This window comes from Schistocerca cancellata, chromosome 3 (assembly GCF_023864275.1).
Source record: "Schistocerca cancellata isolate TAMUIC-IGC-003103 chromosome 3, iqSchCanc2.1, whole genome shotgun sequence".
In the NCBI taxonomy this organism is placed as follows: Eukaryota; Metazoa; Arthropoda; class Insecta; order Orthoptera; family Acrididae; genus Schistocerca; species Schistocerca cancellata.
The window spans coordinates 594,146,565-594,164,755 of NC_064628.1; the positions used below are offsets into that span (position 1 = coordinate 594,146,565).

General features: G+C 38.8%; 1 protein-coding gene across 1 annotated transcript in view; it reads right to left on the reverse strand.

Annotated features, from left to right (window-relative positions):
• The window catches only part of LOC126175467 (DNA mismatch repair protein Msh3-like), a 415,279-nt gene that overhangs the window by 74,764 nt on the left and 322,324 nt on the right, over nucleotides 1-18,191 (reverse strand). Inside the window, exon 16 of the mRNA XM_049922278.1 lies at nucleotides 4,951-5,137. Coding sequence (XP_049778235.1) covers nucleotides 4,951-5,137 — 187 coding nt within the window. The remainder of the gene's footprint in view (nucleotides 1-4,950; nucleotides 5,138-18,191) is intronic.

Below are 18,191 nucleotides of genomic sequence, written 5' to 3' on the forward strand. Positions count from 1 at the left end.
GTTTCTGCATGTTTCAGAGGTCTTTCTTCTTAAAATGGTCCTAATCGCTTTTTTTTTGTAATGTGAACACTTGTTTTGTCTCTTGATTGTTTGAGTTTCCCCACACAGTCACTCCATACTGTAAGTATGGTTCGAAAAGTCCATGATACACTGTACACAGAAGGTTGTTGTCTGAATACTGTGATAGCTGCATCGTTAAGAATACGACAGAGCTCAGTTTCTTACAGACATTATTAATATGTTTTTTCCATTTCAGTTATTATCCACAAGAATACTTAAGAATCTAGCAGATTCTACTTCTTCCAGCCTTGTTCCATCAACCTCTAAATCCATGTCTACAGCCTTTTCCTTGTTTTTAAACACTGCATACATAGTCTTTTTTAGATTTATAACCAGTTCATTTTCCAACAGCCATTGAGCTGTGACATTTGCAGATATGTATGCTCTTCTCTCAAGCTGTTCCATATTTTGGTCACTATTTAGTATTGTCATGTCATCAGCATACAATATTTTCTTTTCTTCCTCCTCAACACCTATATCATTAACAAATACATTAAATAACAATGGCCCCATTACCGAACTCTGCAGCACTCCATATTTGATGGATTTGGTTTCTGATTGGTACGAGTTTCCTAATGATACATACTGCTTGCGGTTGCACAAGTATGATTTTATCCATTCACCTGGTTGCGCCCAAATGCCATAGTTGCTTAATTTTTGTATCAGCATTTCATGGTCAATGGTGTCAAATGCCTTTGAAAGATCCAGACACATTGCAGAGACAACCTTTTTCTCATCTAAGGACTGTAAAATGTATTCTGTTAGACTGACAATTGCTGATTCTGTAGATTTACCCTTTCTGAAACAATGTTGTGAGGTCATGAGAATGTTATGTTTGTCCAAATAGTTAACTAACCTGGTATACATAAGCATTTCTAGGATTTTTGAGAAACCTGATATCAGTGAAACTGGTCTGTAGTTGTTGGGATCATCCTTACACCCTTGCTTGTATACTGGCACTACCTTCGTTATCTTCAGTTTTTCTGGAAAAATTGCATCTCTGAAAGAACAGTTTGCTATGTTCAGCAGTGGTGTTATTATCTCCTCACGTACCAGCTTTATTACATGATTTGATATTTCATCATCACCAGCTGATTTCTTGGACTTCAGTTTCTGTATAGTTTTCCGCAATTCATCTTCCGTGACTGGTCTTAAGAACATAGTACTGCATGATCTTTTTGGTACCTTAATACCCTTCTGTTTTTGACTATTTCTTTCCAATTTTAAGTTTTCTACTACACTGATATAGTTATTATTCAGTATGTTTGCTATTTCCATACCATCTGTGACCACTGTGTTGTCTACTTTAATTGACCTAATACCTTCTTCTTTGTTTGACCCATCTTTTTCCTTTCTTTCAGCACTGATTGCATTCCAAGCTGCCTTTGCCTTGTTTTTTGAGTTCGCTATAGTGGTGTCAATTGCCCTTGCTTTCACTTCTCTTATTGTTTTTCTATACTTCTTTCTTAACATTTTATAGTTTTCAGCTTCGCCCATCTGTCTCACGTCCTGAAGCTTCCTTCGCTGTTCTAGTATTTCACTGGTAATCCACTGTGTTTGATCTTGCTGCCTTTGTTGTCTCTTTACTTTGGGAAATGCTACATTAAAATGGTACTTAATTGCTGAAATAAATGCATCATATTTTTCATTTACACTCTGGGCCTGTAGGGTTTCATTCCAGGTTTCCTTACTTAACATTGTTCTAAAGATGTTGATATTTTTTTCACTGATGATCCTAATTTCTTTGGTTGTTTGTTTTGGTTCTGATACTGCATCATTACTTCTGCAAAAGCTGATTAGTTGTCCATGATGATCAGATATTTCTGTCTGAACTACATGTGACTCATAGTTACACATATTAGTAATTATGTTGTCAATAATTGTCTCACTTTGTGAAGTCACTCTTGTTGGTGCAGTTATTGTCACTTTCATGTTATGCTGTATTAACAATTCTTCAAAATCCTGTCTTATTTTTGTGTCTTTTCCCATGTCAATGTTGAAGTCTCCACATATAATAAGGTTTCTCTTCATATTCATTCTCAATAAGCTAGCAACGTTTTTTAGAAAGATACTAATATTGCCACATGGTGACCTGTACACACAAAACACTCTAAAATCCTCTGCCAGTATACCAGTAACTTCAAAGTCTTTTTCTCTAGCTGTGGGAAATGTAGCAGCTTCACTGTTTACATTCTTTGATAGAGTACCTGTTTTAATATATATACAAACGCCACCATCCTTATATTTAGATCTGCAGAAGTAACTAGCTAGTTTGTAGTCCTTTATTGCCACATTATGTATTTTACTTTCAGTTAGTCCATGTTCACTTATGCATAATATGTCTGGTCTTACTTCACTCAGGAGTACTGCTTCTAATTTTTTGTTACCAAAGTATTGAATATTTTGATGAAGTACTTTTATGTAATTTTTCTTTTGTTGGTTTACATGTTGTGAGCTGTATTCTGGGGCAAATTCTTTAGTATCGTCTTTTTTTGTATGGTGCTAATATTTTTCTTTTCCAGCTGGAGTGTATGATTTTTCACCCCCTTCAGGCCATATTAGTTTCCCTTGCATCTAATGATTTTGCAGACATCTGCAAACATTCTGCTGAATGTTACAGACCCCAGTCTATTTAAATGCAAGCCATCCTTCGCTAGTGAGTTTTCACATAGGAATTTGTTTGGGTCTATAAAATTGCCCCAAGATGATCACATTGTTCTTTAAGAGCACAGTTTATTTTGGTGATATATTTTTCATTGTGTATGTCTCTGACTCCATGCTTCCTCTATGTGGTGAATGGAACACAGCAATTATTACATGAAGTGCTGCGATCTTTTATATAAATGGCGAAGTCTTATTACACACACTGAATATTTACACATGGATGACATGAGAAGAGTGTCCTGTTAAAAGTAAGAATGCATTGACACATTTATAGTGGAGTATCAGTTGAAAATTGTATAATACGCTGTATCACGGTCATGGTGAATAAACAATACAGAATCCAATATACAAGATGACTCCATGGATCTGAAATTGTGCACCATTCATGCAGTCAATCACAGTTTCTATGCTCAAGCAAGGGGGAAAAACTGCTCTGCACCATCAACTTTTGCTACTGGCACTGTAAAATGCAATGGGATAAGCTTTGTGGTTTTTTAGGGTAAAAATTAAAAAGTTCAAGCTCAATTATTAATGGTATCTATAGAGTGATTTTAGCTTAATGCCTACTTTTAATTTTATGATTCAGAGTAGTATGTCATGAGAAATGAAGAGAGATTATGATTCAATATCTTAACAATGAGGAGGCCATTAGAGACAGTGCAAATGCTCAGACTGGGCAATGATGGGCAGGATACTCACCATGTTCTTTTTCAAAAGAACCATTCTGGTACTTGATGTTAGTGATGTAAAGAAACAGTGCAAACCTTCAATCTGGAGCACCAGATTCTTCCTGAATGTGAGTCCAATAGCTTACTATTGCACCACACTTATTTGGTAGCATGTTGCAACCTCAGCTTGTTTTTCAACAAAAGTAAGTAACAGTAAACTAAAGAATTCTAGCATGATTTGTTTGCAGCCACCAGAGGTACATGATAACTATGAGATAAAACATTTTGTTATGCTTGAGAGGGATCCAGATCTAGTAGTCTACAGGAGGTGTCACACTCTTTCATCCTGGGGTCTGAGTGACCTACCCTTCCTTTTAACCTTCCCCAACATGTCTCCCTCTTCTCCCCATATTTATTAGTTCCGACAGCTAGGAAGTGTCTCATTTTTTACTTTTATGTGTGTCTATCAGCAGTATTACACAGTCTGTATCTAATTTATTACAAATCTGATTGTAATTAATGATGTGACAAAAAATAAATATGCAGAAATGAAGCAGGCAAAGTGAAATACAGACTGAAAAAAAGGCATAGAAAATTCAAAATGAGTCAGCAGAGATAACTGGAGGACAAATGAAAGGCTGTAGAAGCATGCACAATGGGGAAAGATAGATGCTGTCTATAAGAAAAAAAAAGACAGCTCTGGAGAAAAGAGAAGGAACTGTATGAATATGAAGAGCTTGGGTGGCAAGCCAGTATTGAGCAAAGAAGGGAAAGCTGTAAGGTGAAAGGAATATATAAAAAGGCTACAAATATTACAGAAAAGGAAGAGGAAGTAGATGAAGGTACTATGGGAAATATGATATTGTGAGAATAACTTTATGGAGAATTGAAAAACCTAAGATGAAATAAAGCCTTAAGAGTAGACAACAGTCACTCAAAATTACTGAGATCCTTCAGAGAGCCAGTCTTTGCAAATCTATTCCACCTTGTATGCAAGGTATATGAGACAGGTGAAATAACCTTAGAATTCAAGATGAATGTAATAATTTCAGTTCCAAAAAAGCAGGCACCAATGTGTGAATTTACTGAACTATCAGTTTATTAAGTCATGGTTGAAAAATACTGAAATGAATTATTTACATAAGAGTGGAAAAACTGGTAGAGGTTGACCACAGGGGAGACCAGTTTCGGTTCCAGAGAAATGTAGTAACACTCACAGCAAAACTGACCTTACACATTAATCTTAGAAGATAGAGATTTATAGCATTTGTAGATTTTGATTAAACTGCACTCTTTGAGATACTGAAGGTTGCCAGTTATTCCATCAAAGGAACAAAAGGTCTTGAAAATCCATTCTTTGAATCCCCGTCTCCTAATATTTTCAGCCGTACCATTTTACGCAAAGAGTATGTATAAGAATTAGAAACAAATTGCTAAGCAACTGCTTTGCCATTATTTTTCAGAATGGGATGTATTGTTTCTTCCCCACCTTTTTTATAAATTTGGTGAAATGTTCCATAGCATTATCCATGATTATGTGTCAATCCTAATGTGTTACCTTGGATTTGAGGTAGTTCAAAGCTGCTGCAGCCAGAGCAGCTCCATCATAAGTACTTGTACCTCTCCCAAATTCATCCATTATAACTAATGACTGGGTTGTTGCTTGGTTCAAGATATTTGATGCTCCCTCAGCTTCAACCATAAATGTGCTCTTCCTTTGCAAAATGTTATCTCCTGCACCCATCCTAAGAAATAAAAAATAATTTCTGTAGGTAAAAATAGGAATAAATTATTTCAGTGAGGAGTGTGGTAGCTTTCTGCATTTTATGGCAACAAAATTTGATATTAAAGCACAGGTGTCATATCATTGTTACATGTATTACACTGTTTTTAGGAAGAATATGCACTATGGTTAAAATTCTATAACTGGTTTCTTTCTTGTAAAAAGGTTTTCGTTGAGAGTTGCAGTGATATCATGCTGCGGAAAGAAATATGTGAACAAAAATATGTGAACAAAAATATCAAGAACTCTGATGTACTTAGATGAGAACTGTACAAACAATATTCTGCTTTTCTTCAATGATACCTACTACGTAAGCCTTCATTCAGTTTAAACAAGAAACTCTCTTGATCAAAGCATTTCAAAGGCCTAAATACAAAAAAATAAAATATTACAGTTTCCTTACCAAAAAAATTTCACTAGAACAAAACCTAATTAATATAAACAAAACATGTAAAAGTAGCTTCCTTAATATTTCTGACCACAACATTTTTCAGAATGTAAAATTTGTCCATATATCCTTTGAATGTATCTGCAGTGGGCTGCTAGAGTTACTTTCCTATGATAAATGCTCATTGCACGAGCTGGGCAGAAAAAGCTGTCCTGCAAGAGAATGCTACAGCCATTGAGTTTTCCATTCATCATGTTCATTAGAGCCTAATCCAAATGAGAACTTTCAATTCAGTCAAGATATACACTGACAGAGAGAAGATAAACACCTGCCAAAAAGTGGGTGTTTTTCCATTATTTTTACAGGTCTGAATCAGATGCAGCTCCAACAATAACCACTATGGCTAAAATTACATTGTCAGCATTTCATTCTGTAGGCTGCATAAACAATTACTCTCATTAAATCACCACATTCAATCTGTGCCTCCACATATACTTTGTCAAATAATAGACTCTTCATTATCACATTTTCTTGTCATATAATTCATATTCTTCTCATGATCACCACAGTAAGATTTGTTACATGTACCTTCTTATAATCATTTCTACATTCTTGCTATTGACACACCTTACTTCAACAACGAGGCCTACTCATGAAATGAATTCTTTTATATATCATCTGATGTATTAACACTGTTTGGTGGTAACCTAGGCTACCACAACATTCATACCACCACCTCACCATACGTCAATGTTCAGCAGGACATTAGGTGCTGGCCCATTACATGTTGTTTGATCAGCCTGTGCTAAGCTCAGCCAAGAGGGGGCAACACCTCCAGGCACCACTGACAGCTGCACATCCAGAGAACTGTGCACAGCAAAGGTGACAGATGCCAACTCTATTAATGCTCCTTAGTGTCGTGGATCTCCTCATAAGTGTTATCACTTGTTAGGGAAGTTAGCCCCCCTTCAGGAACCTACATATCTATCATTTGATGAAATGTGTTGTTTGCTGAATTCCTGTTATTGCAAGCATACTCAAGTGATTTCCATAAGAGTGGAGTTTTATCAGTACAGAAAGCAATCCCGTTAGTGCTATCACAATTGGGCTGCAGAACAGCAGGGGTTTACTCACAAGTGTCATTTCATTACTGCTAAATCTCCTGAATCTTATACAGACACTATGATTAGACATGTTATCATACAAACAGCCCACAGTAAGGAAGTTCAAGGACCCCTCCTTAGAAGTAGTACTCAATATTGTACAGGCGTTTGAAGTTTCTCATTGTGCTGGTCATCAATTAGATCCTTGGGCAGAAATAGCTGCAATCAACTCAGACAGCAGGAGGCAAACGCGTTCTAGCATGCTCTTAGAAGCAGAGGTTGCAGTGGTGCAAAATGCTTGACTGCCACATTCCACACAAGCACGGCCAAAACAGAAAACTTTCTGCAAACCACTAACCCCCTCCCCAGCCTGTTTTATTCAACACAACTGGCCAGCTTGTCCACAGTGTTGGGCATCATGCTGCATGTGTTATAAGAAATGCCATATTGCAACTGTGTGCAATACTTGATCTGGTTCAGCAGTGCTGTTCAAATCTCAATCTGTGGACATTAATGTTGTTAGTCATGTTTGTGAAGATATTCTAACTGTCTGTAACAAACTGTTCACTGATGTGTCTGTTGGTGGGACTCTCTTACACCTTCAGGTGGATACAGCCGCAGCAGGCTTGCTACTTAATTCTAGTACTTATCTATGGCTTAGTTCTCCTCCATTGTTGGCTACTTCACACCTTCTTGTCAGTTACAATAAATAGCAGTTTCCTCTTCTGGGCCTGTTTACTGCAGAAAAAAACATACAAAATGGTGATTTGGCTAGTAGTATTTCTCATAGTGCATTTATGGATAATTTGTTTGGTTTGGACACTTCCCAGGCTTTTGGATTTACAGCCTCAGATTCTGTCCATGAAGAGTTGGATATTGTACCCCATCAAGAGATGCATGATTTGTGCAAAGAATATTTGGCCCTTTTTTCAACTGGCCTCAGAAAGGCTCCTGACATCGTAGTGCACAGTGCGACCCTGCTTCTTCCATGTCAAATATGTATCACTTGCACACCACATACAGGTGAAGGCAGCATTGTCTAGACTGATTCCTTTAAGCTTCAAAGAACCCATTTTGCCTAGTCAATGGGCTACACCACCAGACATTAACAAGAAGCCAATGGGCAAACCCTGTCTTTACGATGACTTTAAGGTCACAGTTAATTCCCAATCTGTGGTCAATACGTAGCCCATTTCTCACCCAGACAAACTTATGATGAAGTTGGTGGGCAGACAATGTTTTTCAAAACCCAGTTTGTCAGAAGCGTATTTACATCTGCCACTTGATGAAGAATCATTTCAGCCTCTTGTTGTGAATATGCCTTACAGCCTCTACAGGTACGACCACTTTGTTTCTGGCAATGCAAGTGCCCCTTTAATTTTCAACATTACTTGGAACAGTGTTGTATTAATTACCTCAGTAACATTGATATCACCAGTCCCATTACTGAGGATCATCTTTCCAACCTTCATCTTTTGTTTCATACCTTGCATGATGTGGGTCTCAACTGTAATTTGGAAGAATTAGATTTCTCCCAATCCTCTATAGAATATTTGGGACATGTTATCTCTTGACAGGAGATTCAGCCATCTAACAGCCACACTGCAGCTATTATGTCCCTCTCATGCCCTTCAAATTGGAAGGAGCCTCAAGTATTCTTATTAGTCAAAGTTGCATATTACCAAAAGTTCCTCCCGCAGGCAGCTTTGGTTTCCTATCCTCTTAATCAGCTGCTTCAGAAAGGTGCAGCATTTGAGTGGACCCCTGCCTGCAACCATGCACTCAAAGACATTGAAAGACGGTTTGTGTTCTGCCCCATGCTTGGCCACCCATCAGCCAGGGCTCCAGCTTGTGGTTGCAGTGGAGGCATCACAATATGGTGTGGGGCCCATGTTGTCTCAAAGCTGTGTTGATCATTTAGAACAACCCATCACTTTTGCACTGAAGATGTTGAATGATGTGCACAATAATTACTCTCAAATAGAAAAGATGGCTCTCATTATTATTTACGCTATCAAGAAGTTTCATGTATTTCTCTAAGGTGTTAAGTTTCATCTAGTGACTGATCACAAACTATAAGTGTCTCTTTTTAATCTTGTTGCTCACTTGCTGGACAAGATAGCTCAAAGGTTGTAACACTAGGCTCTGTTGATTACTAACAATTATAAATTCATTGCCATAATTTGGCTCACCACTGAAATGTAGGTGCTGTTTCACATTTGCTGATGGGACCAGACTCTGGTTTTGATCAAGATTAAGTGCACTGTTTTTTCCTCAAAAAGGAAGCTCACAACACATTGGACTCAAGCTGTCACTACTGATAACACTCTTCATCAAGTGCAACAATTTGTTCAGCAAGGGTGGCCTGTGCAGCCTCTGGCCCATTTATTGGATCTCATTCACAATTATTTTTTGCTGAGACACAGACCCATCCTTGTTCATGATGTTCTTTTGCTGTCAAGAGAAAACACTGTTTCATGAGCGGTTGTTCCAGCAACTCTCTGGCAAGACATTTGTTGCCTTCTGCAACAGGATCATTGGGGTATTTCAAACGTGGAGATGTTTGCTTGTTACCATGTCTACTTCCCCATAAAAGATCATGAGCATGAACATCTAATCACTGCTTGCTCTAAATGTGCAGATCATTAAGCCTCTCCCCAAAAATGTCATTCCCCGTGCCCTGAGCCACCACGACCATGGGTGCATGTGCATGTCAACTTTACCAGCCCATTTTTGGATGCTTATTAGTTAGTGGTCACTGACGCCTATTCCCAGTTCCCATATATCGTCAACTGCCACTCCACCACAGTGGAGGCAATGGTGTGTGCTGTCATTGTTTATCTACCCTGCAACCTGGCATCTGACAATGGTCCTCAATTCATCTCTCAGACTTTTGATGATTTCTGTGCTTACCATGGTATATACTATGTTCATGCATTTACATTCTACCCTCCATTGAAGCAGGTGGCAGAAAACTTTGCCTAAACTTTTAACCCTCAGATGAAGAAGTTCATTGGTGGTGCTCCTGTGGAAAAGGCCTTCGTATGCTTTCTGAGTTCCTAAAGGTCCACATCCATCAGCTGCCAGCCACACGTGGTGTGGCATCCACTGTTCTCTCCAATGAGGCCTCCAAGGGGCCCTCCAGCGACATACTACGGGCTAGAGACTCCTGTCTCAGCCACCACATTTGGTTGCCTTGAGCATAGGATTCTGGCAGCCACCAGAATCAACTCTGACCCAAAGTGGGATCCGGCCTCCTCCACCTCTTCACATACCTCCAAGTTCATACACTCTTCTCACACCTGGCCTCCTTCCTCACCTCTGCTGTCTGTGGCCTTTCCCCTGATTCTGCCCTATGTATGCTATGACACCTTGCTCACCCTCCTCTATTTTCGTTTTCAGCCCTCCACCAGTTCAGCAGTACCAGGGCATGGACAGCCACACAGAACATCCACAGGGTCAGCTGGTGCCTCTTCCACAGGAGCTGTAACTCGCTCCCTGGCCCCAGGATGCCTCCAGGTATGTTTTATATACAGAACCTCATAATTTTTGTTAGGTTAATCCAAATGGCTTTTTTACGTCAATATGTTATCATTAATGAAGATTTAAGCAGACTAGAAATCAAGCCAAAAACAGTCCAAAATAACTGCTTTTCAAAAGTGGTAATCTTAAACAAAAGGTTATCTGAGCATGCCTCCACATCTGATTCACATTTTTGCAGTCACTCATGTTACATTTGACACACATAGGTGGCTGGCTTTTCCATTGTAACATATTCATTTTGGAGTTAACATTTCCAGATGTAGTTTACTAGTATCATTTAATTTCACTGAATTTCACTACATTAATCCTCATCAATTCAATCAGTTTTATGCTATAATTATAAACAACTTTGTTGTAATGTTTGAAGAAGCATTAGAGGAAGATTCCTATGAATAGATTTATAAATCAGACAATGTAGATGGGAAATTTAATTCTTTCTTACACATATTCTGACAAAACATGTTTCTCCATGAAACAAACAAGGGTAAAATTGAATAGGGGCAAGAATAAGGGATGGATAATTTCTGGGATTAATTTTCTTATAGGAAGGGAGAGCTCTATTTAAGTCAGAGGACAAGCCATAGTCAAGAGTTGAAATTCCATATGCACCAGTTGTGTAAAATGCCCCAGAATGTTATTAAAAAATTTAAACACATGCACTATACTCAAAAGATGAAAATAAGGCAGAAGTAATGGCATAGAAAACATCTCTCACAGAAACAATGAAATATTCAAATTACTGGCCACTAAATTTAATGATCACTACCCCATAATGGAAGCAAACATGGCACCCACTAACAAACAAATTAATAAAGATGCATTATATTTACTCCTACAGACACTGCATCAACAGACATTAGTTTCAAAAATACAATCGTTCAGGTGGTTACAAGATTTTTCAGGTTACTGAAATAGTAATTCTGCTGGAAATGGTGATGTTTCTAGCAGAGTGTTAAAATCATGATTTACAATTAGGTTTCTCTGTAACCAACCAATGATTCAGGGCACATTTACTGACAAACTTAGGAATGATGATGTAATATCCACCTACAAATGGGGAAACAAGCAGATCATCTCTAATTACAGATCTGTTTCACTCCTTCCAGCTCATTTAGAAAGTGACCTATGACTGAATACTGACTCATTTATCAGAGAAGAACTTGTTATCCAGATCTCAGCAAAGGATGAAGTACTGAAATAATTTAAAAAATAAAAATTATCCCATTACTGTAATTTATGACCTTGTCAAAGCCTTTGGTTGAGTGGATCAAAATTTGTCCTAGGAAAACTAAAGTGTTATGACATTAATGGATTCCCTTTTTGTGGGTGGAATTTTTCCTTCAGATAAGAAATCAGAGGGTCATAATGACAGACTGTGTCACAGGAATGAAACTAATCTCAAAATGGGGGAATGAAACATGTGGGTTCCCAGATGGGTCAGTACTGTGCCCAGTCTTGTTCTTAAACTACATAAGTGATATTCAATGACTTCAAAGATTTTAGATGGTGATTCATAAACTACTAGCATATTAATTATGGTGCCAAATCCAGCAGCACCACTCACTATTCACGTGATAGCTGAACAGGCTGGCAATGGTTCACAGGCAAAAAATTTAAGTTTCAATCTCACAAAGACTCACATCATGTGATTTCAAACTAAAAAATTATTTCCTAGCACCAGGAGTAAACATTATACACTAAATGAAACATTTTGCACACCTCCTCAGGGTACAGATGGATAACACGTTGAAATGGAGTCAGCACATAAATAAACTAATCAAAAAGCTCAGTTCAGTGGGTTCAGAAGTGCCTTTCATCATTATGACTTGACAAGAAGAGTTAGTTTATATTTCATTCATTTTGTATAGGCCATCTTTGGACCACATTATTTCAACTGTCTTGCTTTATGTGTTCTGATGTTTGCCCAGTGCTCCGGCATTAATTCTTGGTGTTGCCCCTTCCTCTCCTGGGTCCAAGCCTTAACAATTTTTAGTTTTGGCTTTTCTTGGAAACCCTGTCACGCCATAAGTTTCTCCTTGAGAGGAACACGCTCCAAGATGTCATCGTGGGTGATGCCAACTTTTTTAAGATCTTTCTCCATCTATGTGAACCAGGCCCATTTTGTTTTCTTATCCTGAAAGCAGGTGATCCTACGATTGGTGTGTTTACCAGGGCTCATTTGGGTCATATGTCCATAAAACATAATACTTCTTTTCCGGATGGTACCGGTTATCTTCTCTATGTGGAAGTACAGTTCATGATTATGACATATTTCATATTCCCCATTCTCTTTGATAGGACTTAAGATCGTTCTCAGAATCTTCCTTTCCTTGGCCTCCAGTTTTTCAATTAGGCCTTTTTTGTTCATTACTAGGCATTCAAAAGCATACAAGGCCTCTGGACAGATAACACTGCAGTAATGCCTTAACTTTGCATTGAATAATATGGATCTTTTGTTGTAAATGTTTTTGATTTAATGGAAAGCCACTGCCATATTGTTAATGCATGATATGAAGGCTTCTTTCTCTGATAAGGTGGCTGTTATCTGTTCTCTGAGATATTTAAACTTTTCAACTCAATTTTTCCTTAGTTTATATATTTTGTATTATAGTTAGCTTAGTTTATATATTTTCACTCCATGCTGTCTTATGGAATTATCTTCTAGGATAATACCCAAAAGTAAATAAAATGTTTATTTAGAAGAAATGAGCAGTAGGAATACTGCATAAAGCAAACAACTGTATAGTCTACAGAAGCCTTTTTAATGATCTTGGAATTCTTCCACTCACTTCCCTACACATTACCGCTTAAATCAAATCAGTTTCAGTTGCACTGTGATCTCCACAATCACAACAATAATCTTCATGTACACTTTGCCACCTTGGCTTGTATTAAGAGTGCAAATATGTCCATATTTGATTTTCCTCTGTTGTAAATGCAGTCAACAAACTTCCATCCAACACAAAGTAAGAAACTGTGAGTTCTAACCAAGTGAAAAGAAAACTGAAAACATACCTCATTAGCCACACTTTCTACAAGTTATCTGAATATCTAAATTCAAGGATTAGAAAGTTCTGTTGGCTACATGGCATGCAGCAGTGTTTACTGCAAAGCTGCATGGTAACTAGTAGTGTCTTGTAACAAGGCCCCTGTTGTTACAAATGTAATTAACTACCATGGTCACACCAAGGGAAGTACAGTGTCAGAGGGGCAAGAGGCATCATTAGAGGAAACTGTCTGTGCATGTGCACAACAAAGGTAGTGAAGTCCTTGCAACAAACATCAGCCGCCTCAATGTTAGCATGTTAAATAGGCCAATGTTGGTAGTTCAGGCTATAGTGTCAGCAGCAGCTCACCTGCCTACAAAGTGCTGTACGTTCTCCTGACAAAGTGTCAGTATTTTTTAACACCAGAGTAATAAAATAAATATTTAGCTACCAATATGAGATAAATAACAACACTTTAATGTTGATACCTGCTGTGTGTCACGCACCGTACTGTACTGGTTATAGCATCTGGCTGGCAATGTGTGGGTCATCAGTTTGATTCTCGCCATCATCAATTATTAAACATTTGGCATTTGTGATTTTGCCTTACTTATCTGTGGAAAATTATAATTTAACAGAACAGTCAATGTACTTATAAATAATAGGAGCACTCACTGCAGAGGTAAGCATCTCAAATCTGTGTGCACTTATGTGTGTGGTCAATAAACATGCTCCTAGTGTGGAGCATTAGTTCTAGTTAAGTCCCTACTTTGGTAACTGATAGCTGGTATTTTGGTTTCTATGTGACATAGTTGGATGGAGAAACCAGATATCTTGATCATGAACATCTACAATAAGATTGCAAATATATTATCACCTTCACAGGCAACAGCCTGAATATAAGTACTACATTCCTGCTATGGTATGCATTTGAAGGTAACAAGGGCTACAAAATTGATAGTGAGCCAGATGCACATCAACTAACCTGCAGAGCTTTTGGGAGATGATGGCCAGGATCCAATGAAATGACTAAAAGAATTCGCTCATGTTGCTAAATGCAAAAGGTGGGATGATATGATGTGCATTGGAAATGTGTATTTTTACTTCATTGGTGCATGCCTGCAGTGGATTCAGAACAACAAGGAAAAGATAAAGGACTGGTACAAAATTTAGAAAAAATGTAAAAAAAGCACGCAATGGCCAGCAGCAACTACACGTAACCAAAGAACAACTGAAGGATTGACCCAAGCACAAGGGAAAGACAACACATTGGTACAGGCCTATACACAGTCAACTTGATGCTGTGTCACCCACTGAAGCTGAAGATAATGGAAGCTGAAGATAATGGAAGCTGACCAAGTTCCATACTTAATGAAGGACATGGCTGGAGATGCCTCCCAAGTGTGTCTTTCAATGGTTATCAACACAGCAGAGGTTTTCATCATGAAGTATCAGTGCATGGAGATGATGCTCCAGAAAAGATTATGGACTTCTTAATGAAGTATCAATTACACCCATGTAAGACCAATATAACCTTGCATTACTAATACAGTAAGTGGTAAGAGAAGAGGTTTAAGGATTTATGATGACTGTTAATATCAAACCCAGACAACCAGAAATAGTACCACTGACAAAGACTGGAGGAATTAGAACAATAATTGAAGAAAAGGTCTGTCAGTCATTGCCACTGATTTCAACAGGGCAGACCAACATCAAGGAACAAAGTCAGAAACCCATACTGACAATGCAACTGTCAGACAATGTCAAAAGTTCTCAACGAAACAGATATGACTGACTCCTGCAACAATTCAATCATTCCACAAAACAACTGACATTTGGAGAATTGAGGACAGCATGGCAGTGTTTTTCCATTACGGGCACTCTTGGCATTTTAAAGAAAGAGAAAGTGCGTTTTACAACTATTATGCAACAAGACTTCAAATGTTGTTGTTGTTGTGGTCTTCAGTCCTGAGACTGGTTTGATGCAGCTCTCCATGCTACCCTATTCTGTGCAAGCTTCTTCATCTCCCAGTACTTACTGCAACCCACATCCTTCTGAATCTGCTTAGTGTATTATCTCTTGGTCCCCCTCTACGATTTTTACCCTCCACGCTGCCCTCCAATGCTAAATTTGTGATCCCTTGATGCCTCAGAACATGTCCTACTAACCGGTCCCTTCTTTTTGTCAAGTTGTGCCACACACTCCTCTTCTCCCCAATTCTATTCAATATTTCATCATTAGTTATGTGATCTACCCATCTAATCTTCAGCATTCTTCTGTAGAAACACATTTCGAAAGCTTCTATTCTCTTCTTGTCTAAACAATTTATCATCCATGTTTCACTTCCATACATGACTACACTCCATAGAAATACTTTCAGAAACGACTTCCTGACACCTGAATCAATACTTGATGTTAACAAATTTCTCTTCTTCAAAAACGCTTTCCTTGCCATTTCCAGTCTACATTTTATATCCTCTCTACTTCGACCATCATCACTCATTTTGCTCCCCAAATAGCAAAACTCCTTTACTACTTTAAGTGCCTCATTTCCTAATCTAATTCCCTCAGCATCACCCGACTTAATTCGACTACATTCCATTATCCTCGTTTTGCTTATGTTGATGTTCATCTTATATCCTCCTTTCAAGACACTGTCCATTCCATTCAACTGCTCTTCTAAGTCCTTTGCTGTCTCTGATAACCTTCAAATAAAAGGCCAATTCTGTCCATACCAGACAAATACAAATGAAAAAACCCAATCTGTGAGACAAAGACCATCACTGTACCATGATCAAGGTCACTCTCCAATCCCTGTCATTATGCAGAGGATCCAGCAACTCATACTGCTGCTGCAATCAGAAACTCTAAATGAGACAACTATCTTCATAAGTGAGGCCATGCCAAATGAAAATCATCCATGAACAAAATTTACCAAGATGTCATAAAGACACATTGATATCATCATCAACCATCAGCCTCTCTAGGCACTGGTCAATTTTGGAGTGACATTTTCTGTGATACTGGATTCTCATCACTGCTAGGTGAAAAACGTTATGTCCTCAGATTCAAAAAGCATAATGCTAAAGGCGGCATATGGAAAATATGTCCAGCTGACAGGAGACTGTGTTGGGACAGAAATTATCAATGACAGAACACAGCCTTTTGAATTTGTTGTTTTACCAGAATAGAGGCATAAAGACGTTATTGGAAGGGGCTTTTTACAGGAATCACAAGCCATTACATACTGAGGAAGACTGGAGCTTCAGACTGAAAAAGCTACTCCAAGTTCATGCAATGAACGAATCATGAAAGGTTGCCAGAAAATAAAAAATAAAAAAAATTATCTAGGAAAGCCTGGTAACTTAGGTGGAGACATACAGTACCAGTCTCTTTTGCCAGTTCAGTATGAGGTCATATGACTTAAAAAACCACCAATTTCACACTCACTGACTGCAAATTGAATGCAAAAGGTGACACAGTTACGTACCATCTGTAAGCAAACAGCCCCAAAAGCAGTGTATGTTCTAAGATGACGAGAGTCATGGGCTGTCTCCTAATACTACATCAGACCACCTTTTGCCCAGAGTAGTGCAGCAACTTACAAGGTATGCACTCAGCAAGTCGTTGGAAGTTTGCTGCAGGAACACTGAGCCATGCTAACTCCATAGCCATCCATAACTGTGAAAGTGTAACTGGCGCAGGATGTTGTGCATAAACTAACCTTTCGATTATGTGCCATAAATCTTTGATGGGATTTATATCAAGCAATCTGGGTGGCCAAATTATTTGCTCAAATTGTCCACAATGTTCTTCAAAGCAATTGCGAACAACTGTTGCCTAGTAACATGACATTATTATTTGGGAACATGAAGTCCATGAATGGATGCAAATGGTATCCAAACAGCCAAACACACCTATTCCCAGTCAATGATTGGTTCAGTTGGACCAGAGGACCCAATCCATTCCATGTAAACACAGTACACATCATTACGGAGCACCACCAGCTTGCACAGTGCCTTATTGACAATTTGGGTCCATAGCTTTCGTGGGGTCTGCACCACACTCCGACACTACCATCAGCTCTTATCAACTGAAATCGGAACTCAACTGAGCTGGTCAGTTTTCCAGTCATCTAGGGTCTAACTAATATGATCACAAGCCCAGGAGAGGCGCAGCAGGCAATTCATGCTGTTAGCAAAGCCATAGCTTATTAATGCTAATATTCTCCACATTGACCTAACAGAGACATTTTTCATACATCCCACACTGATTTCTGCAGCTATTTCTCACATTGTTGCTTTTCTAACAATATTATGAAAAGGATAGTTGCTACTGACCATATAGCAGATATTGTGAGTCACAGATAGCACAACAAAACGACTGCAAGAAAATAAGCTTTCAGCCAACAAGGGCTTTGTCAAAAATAGATGACAGAAAAACACACACACACACACACACACACACACACACACATTAACACAAATGGATCTTACACACACAACTGCAATCTCTGGTAGCTGAAACCACACTGTGAGCTGCACCAGCAGTGCACGGTGGGAGAGGCAACTGGGTGGGGGTAAGGAGGATACTGGGATGGGGATGGGGATGGGGAGGGGGAGTAAGAGGGAGAGCAGGGTAGGGATGGGGGGTGTTGAAGTGCTGCTGGGGAGCGTGAAGGGATGAGATGGAGAGAGGGTAGGGCAGATAAGTGCAGCTGGGAGGTTAGATGGAGGGCAGGGTTAGTGGAAAAAAAGAGAGGTATAAACTCTGGGTGTGTTTCAAAGGACAGAGGGTTGTGTAGTATGAACAGCGAAGGGGCTGGAAGGGGTGAGGACAATGACTAACAAAGGTTGACACCAGGAGGGTCACGGGAATGTAAGATATATTGCAGGTAGAGTTTCCACTCGTGCAATTCAGAAAAGCTGGTGTTGTTGGGAAGGATCCGTATGGCACAGGCTGTGAAGCAGTCATCAAAATGAAGAATGTCATGT